Genomic DNA, 20,750 nt, shown 5'->3' with positions numbered 1-20,750 from the left:
GCGAGACCGGAATACGAGCGAGGCTAATCTGAGCATCGGCGTCGATAAGAACCATTGTAATAAGATAAGCTGACCAGCTTCGCGTTATTAGTTTCGCGTGTATAGACGAAATCTCCAGCGATCTCACGTGAGATCGTGAGACGATAAAAGGTGATCGCAGCGGATAAGATGTCGACGTCCGTATACGTCACATGTAGTAAATCACGGTAGTAGCGCAGGCTCAATATTTATATGCGGACAGTAAATAATAAAGAATACCTTAGAGACAAGTAAATTATGTATACAATAAAATCATTGACTGACCCGTTATTAGAATCCCTTTCCCTCATCGGTGTGTTCGTGTCGATAAAACGACCTGGTGTATTTGCGCCCGTTTCTAGCTAGCCAAATTCCATCCAAATACTTCCGAGCGAGGCTAAGCCTACTGAAGAAAGTAATGGTGGCAAACAACGAAGACTTCGCCCGGAGACGAGCGTGGCTACGCCCGAGGTAAGGTAGCAACGAAAGGATCGCTGCAGAGAAGATGCTCGAGATTTCCCGCTCGGGCGATCTTCTGACAGTTCGTCGAGCACCTCTAGAACCTGTGCTATTGTGTGGCGCAGCGGCAACGTTCGCGCATGTCGCGCTCATTCGCGCACATACTCAAAGCGAACCCGCAACCCGTGCCCGGCGTAACACGCACATTCAATATACACCCCGTTACAATATATAAATTTGATTACTTATTAGTAAAAAATTTGATTTCATAATGTTCTCTACTATAGTATAACTTCCAATTAACTTATAGGGCTGAGATTGAAAACTATGCAATTTCAAAGTTTGGTTACGTGCTAATTTTTATCTTTATGGAATGGTAAACTTTGTATGCGTACAAAATATGATAGTTCGCCAATAACTTTTACATTTTCCTCTCCAAACTTGATTAAGCGTATCATACTACCACTACCACTGTTGACTCCAAGGACTAGACAAGGTCAAATTATAATTTTTCATCCTCCGTAATTTTTACGTCCTGATTGGAAAATTTTCATATCTGATTTTCTTGATTTCATCTAGAAATGTTTTAAATATTTATTTATTTAACAGACCATGTAATTATATCAAAATATTCATAATACCTAGTATCAGAAAAATAAGGTCAATAGTCTTAGAAATTTTCTCCAAAGTAAGATTTTAAACCATCTTTTTCTTTCGCACGTTTCATCTTATAAATTACAATAACTAAAAATATCTACCTTTACAAAAAATGATATTGCACTGCATTCTCTTGTAATACTAATTTCTTTTTAGATGGTATCCTCCAGGCCATGGTGATTTTTATGAAAGTTTTAGAAACTCAGGTCTTCTGCAACTGCTAAAATCTCAAGTAAGTAAATCACTTGTTATCACATTATATTAATATGCATAAAAATTAAATTTTGAGGTAATCATGGATTTGAATTTAAAAAAAAATACACTTAATTTATCATGAAATATATTTTAGATACTAAGAGGTAATTATTTCATCTCTAGGAGAAAAAAATGCAAACTTTACTTATTTATCATAGTCGACCGGGAAATAAATTCCAATTCTAAATTGGATTAGTTTTTAAAAATAATATATAATATATCCATATAATGAAATGTTAACTTCTGTGAATACTTTATCAATAAAAATATAATTGCTATTCTATTTTGGTACTATGTACTATTGTTTTATTCATTAAAATTATAAATAAATATATTATAACGAATGAATATTTGTTAGAGCGCGCAGATATATTGAGGAGCAACCAAAACAGACAATAGAAAACACGGAAGTGAGAAAGAGACCGGCCGAAAAATCGAAGACATATAGAAATGGTATACGCGCAAGGAGTAAGAGGAAAAGAGCAGCACACATCAAAGAGAAATTGGTACTTCTTAACCAAATAAGAGAAAACCTTCGAGAAAGGAAAAAGTAAGAAAGAGATGGATTATGCGCGAATTGTGCATTCGTGCGGATTTTTGCTCTTCTTATATACCCCGCTGCGCTAATTAAGAGAGAGGGAGAGAGAGAGAGAGAGAGAGAGAGATGCAAAAGATACAGAATGCGTAGAATGTTTTGGAGTCTTCGATAACAGCATCTGTATAGCTTGGCCGTTCGCCAAAAAAAACTAGCGGAATTCCATCTTTATATAAATTGAGTCATTTTGACTGCACGTCAGAGATATAATCAATGTAATTTAAAATATTTTTTAAATTATAGAGGTGGATGGATATTTCCATTGCACATCCATAAAAATAACCCAGTAAGATTTAGTTTATTCGTTATTACTCAACCATCATCTAACGAGCATATAAAACGCTTATGGGGAACCCTTGCCTGCGGTGGATTCTTAAATTTTTTTAAGTACAGCAGCGTGAAAATTAAAGCAATTTTTTCTTAAAATTCCAAGTTTGAAATCAAATATCTTAGGAATAACTCAATGGATTTAGAGAAATGGAACAGCATTTGAAAGATGAGCGTAGATGCTGTTATTTAATCTATGTTAAAATATTTTTATTACTTTGTAACTTCATTTTTTTGCAGATACACATTATTTACTTTTTAGTTACTTTTTATCATGATAAATAAATAAAGTTAACAAAAGTAAATTTTTAAATAAAATATAAAATATATATTAAAACACATAAAATTGTAACATTTGCTCTCACTTTTCAAATGCCAATTAATTTTTTCAAATACATCAAACAATTCTTAAGAAATTAAACTTTAAATCTGGACGGCTAAATACGAGGGGGTAGGAGTCAATAAGTATTTACAAAAAGAAGGAAAAAAAGTTTTGCGTATATAATGTTTTTTTATTTTTCAACATAATCTTCTTGAAGGTCGATACATTTTATTAAACGGCCTTCCAGTTTTTTTAAGCCATTAGAAAAATACTATTTCTGAAAACCCTTAAAATAGGCATTTGTTTCGGTGATGACTTCCTCATTCGACGTGAATCGTTGTCCGGCAAGCCATTTTCTGAGGTTAGAAAATAAGAAAAAAATCGCTGGGAGCCAAATCAGGCGAATATGGTGGATGCTCAATTAATTCGAACTTTAAATCATTAATTTCTGCCATCGAAACTGCACACGTGCGAACTCGAGCATTGTCTTGAAGAAAGAGGCATTTTTTTGTTCAAGTGAGGACGTTATTCTCTGATTTTTTTTTTCAGCTGACCTAATAATGACACATAATATTGTCCAGTGCTCGTCTGGCCCTTTTCCAAGTAGTCGATGTAGATCATTCCATACGCATCGCAGAAAACCGTGGCCATAATCTTGCCAGTTGACTTTACTGTCTTTGCCTTCTTTGGCGCTGGTTCTCCTGCGGTAATCCATTGTTTGGACTGTTCTTTGGTTTCAGGAGTATAGTGGTGTACCCATGTTTCGTCTACAGTTACGAGTCGATGCCGAAAGTCTTCCGGATTACGACGTATGCGTGCCGAAAGAACCTCAGAGGTGACCATGCGGGTTCGTTTGTTTTCAACAGTGAGCAAATGTGGTACTCATCTTGCTGATATTTTTTTCATCCCCAATTTTTCGTGCAAAATTGAAATGATTGTATCTTTTAATACCCAGTGGCCTCAACTAATTCTTGTAATTTTAATCTTCTGTCACTCAACATCATATCGTGAATTTTGTTGACCAATTCAAGCGTACTCACTTCTACGGGGCGTCCTGAACGAGGTTCATCTTTTGTTGTTGTACGGCCGCGTTTAAATTCATTTACCCAGTTATAAATAGTCTTAAACACAGGGGCAGACTTGCCATGAACGGCGTTCAACTCAACTGTGATTTCTTTTGGTGTAAGGCTTTTCAAATGAAAATATTTTATCACTGCTCGAAACTCTGTTTTTTCCATTTTTCAAATAAACCAATAACTTTTTGTTCAACCAACGCTCACAAAAAAACGACTTAATGAATCGAGCTGAAACTTTGTACGATATCTAGTTAGTAGTATTGCTTGCCAAAAACATCATAAGTTAAGCCAGCCAATTTTGATTCTGCTATTCTTGAGCAGTCTATGGACCGTGTCTCTGTTCGTTTCAAATACTCTCATACAAATGTCTTTCTTGTTAGGTCCAAAGATCTGGATCTTAAAGTCCACATTTTGATCTATCTCTCGATTCAATGAGTCCTGTACTTTGTCAGTGTCTGTAACGCAGACAACGCATTAAAATCTTTAGCGTCTATCGCTATCTCATATATCTCGTAATACACCGTCATTTCCAACAGTATCCCGTAGCTTCTCTTAGAACTTCTGTCTTTCTTCTACGCCGCAGCGGAACCGCATGAGTTCTCCATCCTTAGTTTTTCGATAACCCGAGATATTTACTTTTAAGCTCTCGAGATCAATCTACGTTTTCTGTCGGCGCATACCGCGGGGCGGCCTGGACTTTGCCCGCCGCCCAAGAACGACCTCCGCAAGGAGTTGTTCTCGCGGTACATACCAATGGAGACCTCCAAACCGAGGCCCAAGCCCCATGTCATCGAAATAATAGACCTCGTGGATGACAAGGAAGATGGACAGGACACCCACACCAAGGAGGAAGAAACCTCTCTCCCTTCCAAACCACCTATGGAGGAAGAGATATCGCCGGAACCCGCCTCTCCCGAAAGAGGTCGGTCCGTCCCCGGCAGGGAAACCTCGAGGTCGGAGGTGCCACGCCCCACCGAGTCGCCCATGGAAAAAGGAAGGAACGAGCCCGTAGCACCAGAAGATCCGGAACACGCAGCCACTTCAGCCAAAAGAGAGGGCGAAACTCCCAGCGCTATCGGAGACACAGGACCATCATCCGACGCTGGGGAACCCGTCCGCGCGGCCCGGCAGGGCCACGGGGCACCGACGCCCGACCGCCCCTTCGACGAAGAAGACTGGCCCACCTCGCCACTGTTGTGGAGCGAGGTAACGTCGCCAGAGGAGCGGTGGCGAGTAATGGAGAGGGGTCTCCGGGAATTGGAAAACGCCTGGAAGTTCATTAGTCACTTACACACGCGGGTAATGGCGAGGTTCCAGGCGTACAACGAGCTACCGGGGACCCATCCCTCCGTCATGCCCTGGGTGGACCGGGTGCTAAGATGGCAGGCGTACCGCGACGCCATCTTGAGCATACGGCGAGCCCAGAAGTTCCCAGGGCAGACACCTCTGAGGATGCCCGAACGCCCGACCCCAGCCACCCGGACGGCAGGGCGAAGTCGTAATCCTTCGCCCTGCAAAATAAGCGCTGATGCGTCTCCGTCGGGCCTTAGCTCGGTGAACATCATGATCAACCTGGGTGGCGGACGATCTGGGGAACGGGCGAGGAAAAAATCACGTCCTCGCCCCAATCAAGCTCCCCAGACGCAAGGTCGGACGCACCTGAGGCAGCCCAATCCCAACATCGTCGACCCTTCGGGGGTACGCGAGGGAAAAAAAAGGAGAAAAAGAGAAAAGTTCGAAATCTGTTTCCTTTGGTCACTCAATCCCGTCGAAAATCCCTACCCGTTCATCTCTCATTCATTATATTACCAAGGCGTCTAAGCGAAGATCATCGCCGATGTCGTCCCTATACATCGGTCGACTAGGGGGAGGCTGTAATAAGTGTCGCTCGTTAAAGGTAGAGCCTAAACGCTTCCATCGCGTGGGGCGACGCAAAAGCCGACCCGCAAGAATAAATCAGAGAAGGAGAAGCGGAAAGCGCCCGCGAGGCGAACGAACAAAAAAATGGGAGAGAGGAAAGAGATTAGGGCACCGGCCACCGCGTGTTAGGCGCGCGTAGCATGGGATAGTAGGAAAAAGGGGAAGGGGAATGAGAGCGATTAGGCCGCCAGCCGGCGTGCGCGAGGCGCGACGGAGGAATGCGTGAGTAGTCGAATTCGGACCTGCGGGCAAGAAAAACACGAGTGACAAGTGGTTGCATTGGGAATTTAAGGAGCTTCTCGACCGATATCACGCGAAGACCCGGTGGTTCCAAGGTCGCTGAGAATCACGGCTCAGGGAAAGGTCATTCACTGCCAATTACTGCCAGTTACCCAGAGCGATCTGAGGCAACAGTCGAGGATCGCGGGCAACTGTGAACCCGGACAGGAAAAACCTTGACTGAAAGGTGTGCTGCGAGGAAGGGCCAGAAACTGACGTGACCCGTGGATACCGTCAAGGATACCTTGTCAGCAGCAACTCGTTCCCGTAGCGTAAGTCCCCGACATAAAATGTAAATACGCATTGACCGGAAAGCGAAACTAGACAGTGCGCATCTTTCTCTCTCTCATCGCGAGCGTGAGATACCCGGCGAAATCTCTCGGCCATAGCGTTACCATTGTAAGATTGAACGTGATAAGAAGGAATAAAGCTGCAGATCTTGCGACGATTGGCTGAGACTTTTCCTTTCGAATTCCCTTTGGTTTTCCTCTCCTGACGCCCATGACAGAACCTGCCCGACCTTGAGTTACTGGGCAACCCGGATCGCCGCACGTGTTCTCCACGTGCGGGTTTTCACGGGCTCTAGGGCGAAAGATCAGAAGATCGAGGCTGTCCGATCGAACTGATCGAGGCGGCGGTTAGCCTCGCGACGCTGGAAACATCCATTCTTTAACGGGTGAGATTTTTGTTAACACGCCGAGCGAAATACCCCGTTACAACAAATAGTACAAAATAAAAACCCACTCACAGCATAATAAAAATAATAAAGCTAAAGTTATATTAGCCATACTATCTATTAAGGGCAGAATACCTAATATCAAATTGTACCCAATATCGGACTTTTTTCAAAACTCAAATATTCGTACTCTAACGCCCTCTAATGGGTCACCATTATGTTAGTAGTATAAATTAATTATGATTCCACGATTTGCTCCGGAACGCCAATTCCGTTCTTTAAGAAGAGTTTCGTGTCCCGTATAGCAACATATTTTTAATTTAAAATTTTCTACGAGTAACTATGTGTTGTTTAAGTTATGCTATTATTTCTAAACATAAAACTATATTATACCATTGGATTCATAACTTCTTGCTCTTTACAAGGCGCTTCACTACATTTGAAGGGCGAGGGTACGTGAAATTTCAGCCTACCTTTATGAATGACTTAGGGGCTATATATATATATATATATATATATATATTGTAACGGGGTAGCTATCCGTTTATTTAATTATGCGCGCGATCGCATCGAAGAGCGTGCGGGATTATATAAACGTTTAAATTCGAAAATCGGAGAGCAGGAGGGAACGGGTGTCAGTCAACCAACTTTCTACTAACACAAAATGATAATATCAGAATTACGGTTAATATCACATGCGAGATCGTTTATTTCCTCTAAAGTCTACAATGTATTCGGCCCGCGTGTTTATGTTTACAAAGCGCGCGCGCGACAATAACATGCAGTGTCGGATCGCTCGCCGCTCTTTGTTCGCCGAGTTACTACATGCACGATTCTTATTGAGTACGAGAGATTAGTTATTATCAATTCTACTACAATCGCGAAATTATGCTGGCCAGCTTACCTCATTAGCAGTCGCACGGAGAACGCGAGTAAGAGTTTGCACTCTAGTTGCGGGAAAGTCTGTCTTTTATGACCAAGCGGTTCTCGCTTTCGATTTCGCCCTCGATGGCGAAACCTCACACTCACACACGCTTACACGCACTCGGCTCCGTCAGGCGAAGGCACAGCTTCTCTCTCTCTTAATTAGCTCGTCTCGACACTCAGGAAAACTCGGGAAAATCTCTCTTTTTCACTAGCTGAAGCGGCGTGTTCAGGTTCTGAGTTTCAACTGGTTCGTTTTCATACGCGCGCGTTCCGTCTCGTCTCGTGCCGAATTCCCTCATTACATTTCGCCCCAATCGGCAGGTGCTGCCCTCACCGGCAGGCGCATGGTGGGGCTGTTAGCGCTAATAAGACGTTTACCGTCACAATATATATATATATATATATATATATATATACACACACGCACACACAAGTCAAAGAGCGACAAAGTTTAGCTCAAATTTTATTCCATCAAAATGTATCTTATTCCAGTACCTTCCGGAAGAAATGTCGCAAACAATCGGTATCCCTTTCCTTCTATATATTTAAGAAGCAAATATCTTAATAAAATCACATCATCTCATATATAGTATGATGTGGTTGCCCCAAAATAAATAAAAAATAATAAAGTGGTACATGTATTCGATGTATTTTTCCCTGTAGAATACGATGGTGTTATTAGTTTTTGAATACGACTTACCTAGAAAGCTATAATAGCAAATAACCTCTAAAAATCTTGTTTTTAGCTTCTAGAGCTTTTTCGGTAAACTTTATGATAAAACCAATAATGCCATCGTATTCTACGTGAAAAAATACATTAAAAACATATCCTATATGTTGAAAAACATATAATTTAATACTGGCATTTGAACAGAAATAATAGTTATATTAGTAGCCCAATTACCACGTATAGTGCAATATATTAATAGCTAATTTGGCAGAGAACTACCAGACTTATCTAATTATTTCTAATAAATGATATATGTTTTCAATATATTTTTCCACGTAGAAGACGATGGTAGTTTTGGTTTTATCATAAAGTTTAACGAAAAAGCGCTAGAAGCTAAAAATAAGATTTTTCAAAGATTTTTAGAGGGTTTTTACTATTATTACTTCCTAAGTAAGTCGTATTCAAAAACTAATAACACCATCGTAATCTACGGGAAAAAGTACATCGAAAACATATACCTCTATGTTTTTTTTTATTTATTGTCGGGGAACTACATCAAAGTATATAAGATATAATGTGATTTTTTTAAATTTGCGTGTTAAATATTGTTATGTTGCAGAAATGGCATCATAACTTGGCCACGATATCCCCTGCCGACGATGTATAATCGCTGACCCGACAAGCGAGAGCCCTCTCACCTCACACATACACTCACACCGGTATTACCCGCTACTCTAAGGTCGCGTATATACACACACTGATACGCAGACTACGCGGTACCTCCAGAAGCGAACGAGCAGCAGACGATACGACATGCGGAGCTGAGCAGCTTGATGACCACGGAGCATAGCAAATCCATAAAATAGCGACGAGCATACTATAACGAGAGAGACCACGCGATACACACACATACACATACACATACACACACACGCGCGCATACACACATATATGCTTGATACCATTCGCACGAATCTGCGTTTGATTACCGACCGCTCCACAGATGTATGATAAATCTATTGAATTTCGAGACTCACGCGCTACCATCTACTAATCAAATAATTTCGCTTATACGGGACTATCGCTCGGTTTTAACTGACCAACCAAAACTGGGAAATTTATAGGGGAGGTGATGACTCAGTACTGAATTATCTTGCTGATGACATTTTTGACTAATGGCCGATTTTCTCTCCGCAACCAATCACCAAATGTAACACAAAATTAAAAAGAGACAGACAACGACGAGCTGCACGAAGAAAACGCGTCAGCTCATCCATTTTGTCGCCTGGTGTATCAGTGATAGGACGTATTTCTTGTGCTTGAACATAGTTTCCATATTGTGTGAATACTAGTTTGTTCGGACGAAACATACTCCCTAGAGATTGTGCTGGAGGGACGAGATATTGATCTTCGCACTCTATCACGCTGTAAGCACACTATTCATTCAGATCTGACGTTATTCGCGACGCGACTCCGACAGTCACGTGTCAACGCCGGCCGGCATTTACCGACCCGCGACTCTGACTAAAGCGATCCTCCGCGAACTACGCGTCTGACTATTATGTCGGAAAAACTTTCATGGTAGAGTGATGTAGAAGTGAAACACTCATCCTGACCCGACTTTTCTCACGGATGTTCTGGCCTTGACCTTAAACACGTCGTGTATTTATGCAATTTTTTTTAATTACTGCCTCTGAATTGGCGATATCTTGACTATGATCCTATCCCTTGGCACGCCGTCATCACTTTGAATTTCAGCCGCGGGCGCGACATTTATATAAATATTGACTACCGGACTACCTGAAGTCATTTACAGTATTTTGAATCTGAGAATTCATTTGAGACGATACGTTGCATCGCAACCTGATTCCACCGCAGACCCAATTTTACCCCGCACACATGACGCCTAAACAAAAAATTGGGTAGAATTTCCCGCTCTTTCCGAATCCGGGGTCAAAAATTGGGGTCCCCATGTAAGAAAATAAAGTTCACCTTCAAATATTTATTCTCTCTCTCTCTCTCTCTCTCTCTCTTTAATATGATTGTTAATAAAACAAAAAATAATCGTACATACAAAATTATTCGCAATGGATTTTTGCGTTAAATATTTTTAATAGATAAATTTATGTTCCATAGTATAAGATATGTATACATTTTACATTAATGCACAAATATAATTAAATGAAATTGTTAAGAATTTACAAAATATAACGATGTTTATAAAAAGCAAATCTAATTAGAAAATTCAATCATTGATATAATAAGCCAATGGTAACTGAAATAAAGAGAGAGAGCGAGGAATCGAAACAAATCAATGTTCGTAAAAAGATATATTAAACAAAACTAAAAATAGTATTTTAAAACATCTAATTAATTAAGAATATCTGCTTGGCAGCCGCTATATTTATAAGACAGACTAAAAACCTGAGCGCGCGCACGATGGAGACAGACGCAACGAGCGGGCGAAAGAAAGAAAGAGAAATTAAGAAAGAAGGAGAGAGAGATAAAAAGAGAAATAAAATATGCTAGCAAGCGAAAGAAGGAGAGAGAACGCTCGGAGTGGGGATATGTAATGAGAGTGGAAGTGGCAAGTATCGGTCTCCTTCGCTTCCCATTCGTAACAAAGAGGTAATGGCACGCGCATTGGTAATGTTACATTTTTTGCTGGCAAGCCCCCATGCGCAATCCGCGATAAGGAACTTCATTCCAAAACACTTTAGATTGTATTGATTTAACGGAAGATATTAAGAGTGGCTTCAAAGCTTGTGGATTATATCCGTACAATCCTGATGGTGTAGAGTACATATTTTAAGTAAAAGAAAAAAAATTCTTCCCATGCTGTTAATGAAAAATCTAAGGACAAAGAAAATTTTATAAATGAAGCAAACATAGTTCTGAATTATTTTGAAAAACATGTACTCGATTCAAGTCAAAGTAGGCATCGCGCATGCGCGGAGCACTGTATTCCCAGGTTGACCATGCGGTTCTGTGCTCCCTGCTAAGAGGACACGTCGGTTGCTCGTGGCCGCTCGAGGCTTATAGTCGCCACTGTGCGCGCAGTGTGCGGAAAAGTAATTTTTATATGCAAAGTATTTCGCATCAGCTTTCAGATGCCATTACAAAAAATGGAGGTTACCAACCATACTGAATAGAAATAAATGATCAAATTCCAACGGTATTCTAGTAAGATAAGAGATACATTTCGCGCAATAACAGATATTCTAATAATTTCAAAACTACACATGCGATTCTTCGAAAAAGTTATATTATGTAATATTACTTACTGAAACTACTCATGGAAAAAAATTTACCGGTTGTCGAACTAATAAAAAAGATGTCTTATTAAAATATGCAAAAACGCTGTATTTCAGGTACTAAAACATAACTAGGGCACATTTTTCCAGATTTTTTGGAGAACATTTTTTGTTTTAAATCCAAAAATTGAAATTTTTAAAGAAGTTTTCAAAAAAATCTAGAAAAAATATAGTTTTCTTACAGTAATTATAAGACTTTTTTGTTCTTAAAACTATAAGCTTTGGGAGAATTTCAAAAGAACGAAAAAGTCTTAGAATTAGTAAAACAACACTCTAATTTTTCCAGATTTTTTAGAAAACTTTTCAAAAAAATTCCCGATATTTTGAAAATTTTTCCATGAAATCTGGCAAAATGTGAGAGTGTTCTCAAATTATAAGCAGCTTTATGATCAATTTTAAATCAATGCTTTAACTTGTCAGATTTTGTCAAATTTCAGAAAACCACAAACAATTTATAAAATACCATAAATTTAGTAATTTTATGGAATTTCAAAAATTGGGAGCTGATAAAACAAGCAGAAGCTTATTAATTCAGAAATCATTCTTTTATTTTGAAATTGCAGAAGAGTATTAGATCATGTGCTGTGGCGACTTTTCTCATCATATATGTATACCTTTTTATAATGTGAGCTTGCATTATTTTAAGTTTACATAAAATTTAATGTTTTACATAATAAATATTTTGTGGTTTTTATTTATTTTTTATTTCAGATATTGCTTGGATTTGAGTGGGAGTAGCAGTTGGTCATGCAACGGTAGTCGATTTAATTAATCGACTCGTTCGCGATTCTGTTTCTCGCACGTTAGTTTGAACTATTGAGAGAGAGAGGGGGCGCGCGATCTTTTGAATAAGCAGTTACACCTCAGCTGATTACGCGAGTTTACCGCCGATTTGTGTTTTGCACTTTGATTCGCAAAAATAATTAGTTTTTCGAACAAATACGTGCGTGGGTGCAACAGTAGTATTGCAGCAGCAAGCAGCGGTGCAGAAGCAGCAGATTTGCAGCATATAAAGGCGAATTGAGGCAGTGCAGCTGATTAAGCGAGGTGCAGCGGCAGTTGAAATTTTTGCAACAACAATTACGGCTGATCACCGTAATTGCACCGCATGGTAGGTGCACCTTCCATCATATTAAGCGAAACAAAATACATTCGGTATTTTATCTATTCGTGATAGCGTTATTTTTTGTATTCGCGTCGTGCGTTAGTTCGCGGTAGAATTCAAATCTAATCTCTCTCTCTCTCTTTCTCACCGAACATAATTAAATTGTAAAATTCTATTTTCGTGCATCAGTCTTTCGGCCCAATAAAGACTGTAGTGATTTTTTATTAAATAAAGTCTGTTAAATTTATTCACCATTTTCGTCGTTTGATTTTCCTGGTAGCTTAAGTATTTGAAACATGCTTAGGTTTTAATCTAATTACATCTAGGGGATTAAGAAGATTACGAGTAAAGTCGCTCACACTTGAAACTCATCAAGTGTAACAAGACACGTGACTTAAGGTGAGTTCAACTCCGATCGATAGAAGACAACTAGGATAAATCGGATAAATCATTTGACGTTAAGGCGAATACACGTATTATCATACGTGTTTAACGGAGCGGCGGTTTGCTCTGCATCGTGGGAGTTTGTTCTTAAATAAATTTCCCATTTTCAGATTTATCTCCCCCGTTACATGGCGCCCAACTGAGGTATAAGATTCGTTTCGTGCGAATAGGATTGTGCGTCGAAGGTAATCGACGCACGAGAGAGAGAGAGACGATTGCGCGAGCGCTTACGAAGGTTTGAGCGGGTGGTAGCGCGAGATCGTGAGCGGTACGCCCTCTGTCGGGGAAAAAACGAAACCACTTCGAACCGATTAATTAAAATTGTTAAGTTGATTGTAAAAAGGGCCGAAAGCGATAATTGTTGGTGGGTCGAAGTGATTTCGGGTCGTTCGGAGTAATCAGGTGTTAACCTATTTCAGCCATAGTTTGGTGGATAAAGGGGGGTTGGAAGCACCTGATCGACGATAAAGGCAGAGAGCGCGACCTAGGCGTGCAGTCCAGAAAATATTAGCCAGGCGGAGCAAGCAAACAACAGGCTCCGACCTTAGGTAGGATATTTTTATAATATTATAGATAGTTTGCGGAGACTGCACGCGCTCATAATCTTGCGAGTTTGTGCCTTATAAAAAGGAGGCATTAAGGGTAGGTACACTAAATAGTCTGTACCCCGCTCATACCTTGGGTGATAGGAAGCGGTAGTGGTCGATTAAGCCGATAATTTCAAACCTCGACCGTATCCTGCACCCGTGCAGAGGCAAGATGGCTCTGTTGTCAGCTCAGATCGATAATTGGGCATTAGAGCTGACCTTCGCACAGCGCGAACGCTACTTGGCGAATTTAGAGCTGCGCAAGGATGGAAGTGTCATCCAGCAGGCGGCTAGGCTTGGGAGATGGTTGCTAGGAGAACACACCGTCACAGATTTCGAGGAGACCACGCATAGTAAAGAGGTGGCGGGGCGCAGGAGTCGCACCCGACAAGCGTGGCTCGACACAGTCTGTGACGAGTTTGAAACCCTCAGCGCAGACGAGAATAGCGATCATCCTTTGAGGATTATCAATAGGGATGAATATCCTTGACAGATATGTCCGGATGAAGACTCTGAGGGTGAAGCCAGCTGCCAAGAAGAGGATTAGCTCATCCAGAAGGCCCTACGCACCCAGGAGCAGGAGGAGGTGGAGAGGAGACGGAGCAATCTGGATCTCAGGTCGCAGGAATCCTGCACGTGGAAGGAACCTCAGGAAGAATTATCCTTGAGTGAAGCCTTCCGAGAAATAGAGTACCTGAAGAAGGGAGTCGACCATAACCGCAAGCTGGTAGGTCGAATGCTAGAAACCCTTCAGACTCTGCAGGGAATACAGGTGTGTGCGGAGCGCGAGACACAGGATATGTGCCTACGAATACGAGAGCTGGAAGACGCAATGCATGAGATGGCCAATGCTAGCCGTTCTTCTCAGCGCGACTCGGTTCAACCGCGCTCCGGACGTAATATGGACTTTCAGGACACATTCACCTGTCACTACGATTCTGGGATTCCGGGAAGCACACCGGCTCCTCCAAGACCACTACCCAGAAGAAGGGACGTCACCCCAACGGAAGCCCTCCGAAGAAGAGGAGGTGAAGAGGATATGGAAGATCCGCACCTGTTCGAAAGAGGAGTTGGAAAAATTGTCCGCGGATGGAAATTGAGGTTTGCGGGCAGTAGGGTACAGAGCGTAGATACGTTTCTGTCAAGGTTGGAAGATCTGCGCGTGGGCGCAGGGCTAACTGATGACGAAGTACTTTGTTCAGTATCAGAGATCCTCGAAGGTAACGCGAGGATCTGGTACGATAACAACAAGTACCAGTGGCTCAGTTACGCAGAGTTCGTCGCTGATGCCCGGGATTGGTTCGGAACTAGTACGCAACGGAACTAGTATTAGACCTACTCCATGCAAATCTCCTTCCAAACATCCAAATTCAGCTGCGTCGGAGCGAGATGAAGTCGATACGCGAATTCAACAGGACGGCGACCGAGGTACAGAACATCTTATCTTACGGTCGTCGTCCGCGTGTGTTCGCCGACCCCAACTCGACGATCTTTCCTCGGCACGCCTACCAGCCGAGCAAAAGAACGCTGCGATGGCCAGCGAAGGGAAGACGCGTGCGAAGAAGGAGGGAGATCCTCAGCGCGGACAGGGTGTGGAGAACCCTACCAGGAGGGCTACCGAACAAGCATCGGTATCGGCTACGCAAGCTTCCACTTCTGATAAGAAGATGGAAGAGCGTCTGGAGGGCATCGAACGGATGTTGCGCAAGTTGGCCAATGAGAAGCAAGGCAGCCCTCCAGAACAGCGTAAGAGCCGATGGCGTGGGGGAAGGAACAATTCTCCTTCTCCCAGGTCTCCTGGTGAGCGGCGAGAAGGACAGAGGCGGAAGATCGACTTCACCAAGTAGTTCAGCTTGTGGCAAACTGGAATTTAGTCGTAAATTCTGCCCAGATTGCAACAAGGGAAACGGCAAGGAGAGCGAAGAGAAGAGGTTATCTTCGCGCCTCCAGTAGATTCGACCTTTCGCTGCGGGTCGCCGATGGGAAACAGCAAGTTGTCGGCGACCCAGGGATCCAAACAGGTCCTGGAAGGGCATCAAGAGAGCCCGGGGCCTGACGGTATGTTGGAGCAAAAGGCGATCGAACCTGATGCCAGCCCTCGGCAGAATAGAGGAGTGGTCATTCTGGAGGGACCAGATGGCTACATACAAATTGTGGAGGAGGGGGAAGACTCCAGGGAGAGCCTCTCCACACAAAAAGCTCCTCTGCCGATGGAATCCACGAGTAGAAGCAAGCCCACCGTCTTCGCAGCAGCGGAAGAGAAAAGCCGTTGAAAAGCACGACGATGGGAGGCAAAGATGCGACTCGTGGATATGACCCTGAGGATGAGACCAGGTGGTGGTTGCGGGTAGACATAGGTGACTTTAAAATTAGAGCACTCTACGATACCGGCGCCTCATCCACGGTCATGGGTCAATTAGGGCTGAGATTGGCATCGGAGATGGGACTCGGATTGAATGTGACCAGACCGGGCGATGCAAGGCTCGCTGATGGGCGACCATGCCTTATAATTGGTCACGTGATGTTCCCGTTTAAAGTAGGAGGAATCACGAAGGAAATCAGAGTCGCCATTACGCCACTGATCACGGACGACTGCTACGTAGGCGCGAACTTTATAAGAGAGTTCCGCGCAGTTTTTGATCCCGACGAGGATGAGTTATGACTTAAGGACGCCAAAGTGAAAGTACCAATGGAAGTGGCTGGAATTGATGGTACGGCATTTCTCGCACCGGTAGGACTGTGGGAAAACTGACGGAAACACAGCTGGAGGAAATAGAAGACCTCGTTAATGGATTGATTCCTGATGGAGGTCAGGCTTTAAGCTGTGCCGTGGGGGTTGAGCACCAAATAGATGTTGGAAATGCTCAACCCATCAGACAGAAATACTACCCTGTCTCTGATAGAGTGCGAGAGGAAATGTACGCGCTGGTCAAAGATATGCTGAAAAAAGATGTAATTGAACCAACGATCAGCGGATGGTCAAGTCCAATAGTAATGGTAAAGAAGGCTGATGGAAAATATAGGTTTTGCGTGAATTATCAAAAGGTAAATGCGATTACCAAACCTGATGCCTACCCTTTACCATATATAAACGACATCCTAAGACGGATAAGGGATGCAAAGTTCATATCTACTCTGGACTTGAGCAGTGCGTTCCATCAAATTCCCCTAAAGGAAGAATCGCGTCCAATATCAGCGTTTATAGTACCTGGATTAGGGCACTTTCAATTCAAGAGAATGCCCTTCGGACTGTCATACGCAGGAGCGACATTCCAGAGGTTGATGGACAAGGTGATAAGCCCGGATATTGATCCATTCGCTTTTGCTTACCTTGACGACGTAATTGTGGTTTCGTCGTCCTTTGAGAAGCATAAGCTGCACCTAGAAATGGTTTTAAAGAGAATTCTAGGTGCGGGCTTAACCATCAACACAGCCAAAAGTCACTTCTGCAAGACGGAAGTCAGATACTTGGGAGTTCTTGTAAACCAGGACGGAGTAAGACCAGATCCAGAGAAGATACGACCGATATTGGAATATCCAACACCCCGAACTGTCAAGCAGGTGAAGCGATTCATGGGAATGACCTCGTGGTATAGACGTTTTATACCCGACTTTAGCATGAACGCTGAACCTATAAACCGCCTGACAAAGAAGAACGCACATTTCTCTTGGGAGGAGGAGCAAGAGCGAGTTTTCACAAGGTTGCAGGAGGCGATGACTTCCGCCCCAATACTGCGATCTCCCGATCCTAACGGTCAGTTTATACTACAAACTGATGCTAGTGACAGTGGGATCGGGGCAGTCCTCCCGCAAGACGTCGATGGAGAAGAGCGTGTGATAGAATACGCTAGTCGATCACTCAACAGCGCTGAGAGAAATTATACGGTCTCAGAAAAAGAGTGCTTGGCAGTGGTATGGGCTATTGGAAAGTTCCGGCCGTACATTGAAGGGCATCACTTCAGGGTCATCACTGATCATAGCTGCCTGAAATGGCTCCACAATATGAGAAATCCCACGGAAAGACTAGCGCGATGGGCGCTAGCATTGCAAGGCAATGTCTTCGATATTGAATATCGAAAAGGGGATCTCAATGTGGTGCCTGACACATTGTCTAGGGCCTATGAGGAGGAGGAGATTGAAGTGAGTGCCATAATAGTCGGCCGGAGACCACTGACGCCTAGTATTTGCAACAATACTAGGAAGTATGCCAAGACCCACACTCTCACCCTACTTAGAAGGTAGTGGGAGGGAGGCTGTATCATTATCAGCCTGATGAGGACAGTGAACGGTCCATCGACAACAATGAAGTGTGGAAGCTTGCGGTGCCGAGGGAGAAAAGGCACCAGGTGCTCCAGGAGGTCCATGATGCTCCTACAGCAGGGCATCAGGGACGAGAGCGTACTATCTCCAGGGCTAGGCGCTTGTACTACTGGCCTAAGATGTATGACCAGGTCAGGGAGTACGTAAAGAGTTGCCCGGTGTGTCAACAATGCAAGGTGGAACAAAGAGCACCTTGCGGGCTGATGGGTCGTAGACAAGTGTCACGACCCTGGCAGGTGGTGGCCGGTGATATCACTGGTCCATTTCCCAAAAGCTCTCGAGGTTTTGAGTACATCTTAGTCTTTGTAGACTTGTTTACTCGCTGGGTAGAGTGTGTTGCAATACGCAAAGCCAATGGGAAGACAATCGCAAGGGAATTACACAAGAGAATTGTTACTAGGTTTGGCGCGCCCGAGGTATTCTTTTCGGATAATGGAACCGAATTCAAGAATCAGGAAGTCGATTCATACCTCCAGACGAACGGCATCCAGCGCGCCTTGACTCCCGTGCATCATTCCCAAGCGAATCCCACAGAGCGAGTAAACAGGACACTCAAAACCATTATCACGTCTTATGTAAGCCGTGATCATAAGAGCTGGGATGAATACCTGTCAGAGTTCAACTTCACGTTGAACTCGGCAACTCATAGCGCCACGAGATATAGTCCTGCGATGCTCATGTTTGGACGTCAGCCGGTACCTCCTTTGACGTTCAGAAGAGCCCAAGATCAGCAGGTCCTTGAATGTTCGGAGGGTCAAGCTGTGGTGGATTGGGCTGAACATATGGAGAAGCTCCCTAATTTATGGGAGAGGGCCAACTCCAAGTCAAAGGAGGAAGCTGCGCGTCAGGCGGCTTATTATGACCGGAAGAGACGGCAACCCGAGTTTAAGGTCGAAGATTGGGTTTGGAAGAGGAACAGAATTCTCTCTTCGGCTGCCCAAGGCATTTCAGCCAAATTGGCGCCGAAATATGCCGGTCCGTACGTGATTGAAGAGGTTTGTTGTTTCAGCACGTACAGACTAGGCAATCAGCTGGAGATCCTGTCCGAGCTCTTCCATGCCAAAGACCTTAAACCGTACTACGGTCCGGGTGAGGATGAGGAAAGCGAGGAACCATCGATTCTCGCGGGCCGCAAAATAACCAGCCGTCGGAGGAGGCGAACGATTCTGCGAATGCGTGCGAAATTCCGGGAGGGGATTTACCAAGCGACGGATCGAATTAGCAACCCCCACGGCCGTAGATAAGGATCCCACCGAGACGTTGGATTTACCGGTATCTGCCCCAACCAAGAGAGATCGTGGTCGACCTCAAAAGGTCCCAGAGACGGTCCAGTAAGAGGCAACAACTCTCCCATGAAGGAGACTAGAGGGAGAGGTAGGCCTCGAAAGACCGTGCCCGTCGTGCAAAAGACGGTTGGGCCGATAAACCCGAACGGTAACCGACGAGGGCCAGGACGTTCCCGCAAAGAATCGCGAGGGAACGTATAACTCGGTGGGATGCGGCGTATGTTAGGGTTTTGCTTCGCGCCGGGAGATTTATCCGAGATATTTTGTTTTGGATGTTTCAGATGGACCGGAGAATCGTTGTCGAAGAGGAGACCTTCGAGGTGGTTACTCAGATGCTGTTAGATCTACAGCTGGGCCCTGATGCGACGTAGTTAATTGAAGATCTGCGGAGCTTCGCCAGGGTCCAGTTGAAGGGGACCACCCGAAGGGAGCGACAGAATTCTTCGGTGGCAGACATTCTCCGGGACTCATCGTGGGTCACCCCGATGAAGGCTTCCCGGACGCTTCGACACAGACGGAGGACAAGGACAGTGTCGAGCGTCCCAAGTCCACAGTGGACCAGCGGGTGCATACCCTCAAGTCCGGCGTATCCCAGACGTCGGACAGTGCGAGCCAGTGCCCAGGACCCAGGGAAACCTGTGGGGCATCGCAATGGGTCTGCAACCACCCCCGCATCCCGGAGCAGCCTACTTTCCTCCTCGAATTCAGACACGTACGTCTGGGAATCAACGAGGTGGAGAGTGCCTGGCGGTTCGCTCAAGAACTCCAGTCTCAGGTGCAGGAGCACCTGAGACGCTTCATGATCCCCTAGGGTACAGAAGAACTGCTCGGGGAGTGGGCAGAGATGGCTCAGCGTCAGAGGGCCTACGGAGAGGCCCTGCTGCGGGTAGACAAAGGACAGGAGTTCCCCGCAGCGCTCCCGGCGCCGGCTCAGGAGAAGAGAGCCCCGGGAGCTACTGACGCTGGACCAATGCTCACGGTCCATGTGGACGGGCGTATGGCTCCAGATACCACAATCGTGGTCAGGTCCCAAGATGGTCGTGCGACCGCCACGGTGGAAGGCGTTACTATAACCACCTCCCAAGGAGCCAACGTCCAGTAGTCCCTTCCTACTGCTGAGCAGCCTACACAAGATATGGAGGCTGCTCAATCTCGATCGTAGTTGGGGGGCTGCTACATTTGAGCCTGAGGTGACCAACTCCCAGCGGTGCCCAAAGAAGGCTACACACTGGCGCTACCCGAAACATCGAGCGCCAGGTGTAGCCAAACGATGATGTAGGCCCTGGAGGCCAATAAACTTAGCCAAAATAAAGAAGGGAGTTTGTTATTTGGTCCCTTTCCTTATTTATGTTTTTCAGGTTGCTGATGGCGGAGAATCGCGGGTACTCGTCCTGCCCGGGTAGTCAGGACTTGAAGGGGGCTGCAACAGTAGTCGATTCAATTAATCGACTCGTTCGCGATTCTGCTTCTCGCACGTTAGTTTGAACTATTGAGAGAGAGAGGGGGCGCGCGA

General features: G+C 44.3%; 1 protein-coding gene across 4 annotated transcripts in view; it reads left to right on the top strand.

Moving 5' to 3' along the window:
• The window catches only part of LOC131663228 (UTP--glucose-1-phosphate uridylyltransferase), an 826,217-nt gene that overhangs the window by 460,758 nt on the left and 344,709 nt on the right, over window positions 1-20,750 (top strand). For all 4 annotated transcript variants that reach the window (XM_058933501.1, XM_058933529.1, XM_058933520.1 and 1 more), the window contains exon 5: window positions 1,291-1,366. In XM_058933501.1, the coding sequence (XP_058789484.1) occupies window positions 1,291-1,366 (76 nt within the window). The remainder of the gene's footprint in view (window positions 1-1,290; window positions 1,367-20,750) is intronic.

The sequence above is a fragment of the Phymastichus coffea genome, unplaced genomic scaffold (genome assembly GCF_024137745.1).
Source record: "Phymastichus coffea isolate CEN01 unplaced genomic scaffold, Cenicafe_Pcof_1.1 PCOF00002, whole genome shotgun sequence".
NCBI classification, from domain to species: Eukaryota; Metazoa; Arthropoda; class Insecta; order Hymenoptera; family Eulophidae; genus Phymastichus; species Phymastichus coffea.
The sequence above is the reverse complement of the archived record's forward strand: the minus strand, read 5'-3'. Positions and strand labels throughout refer to the sequence as shown.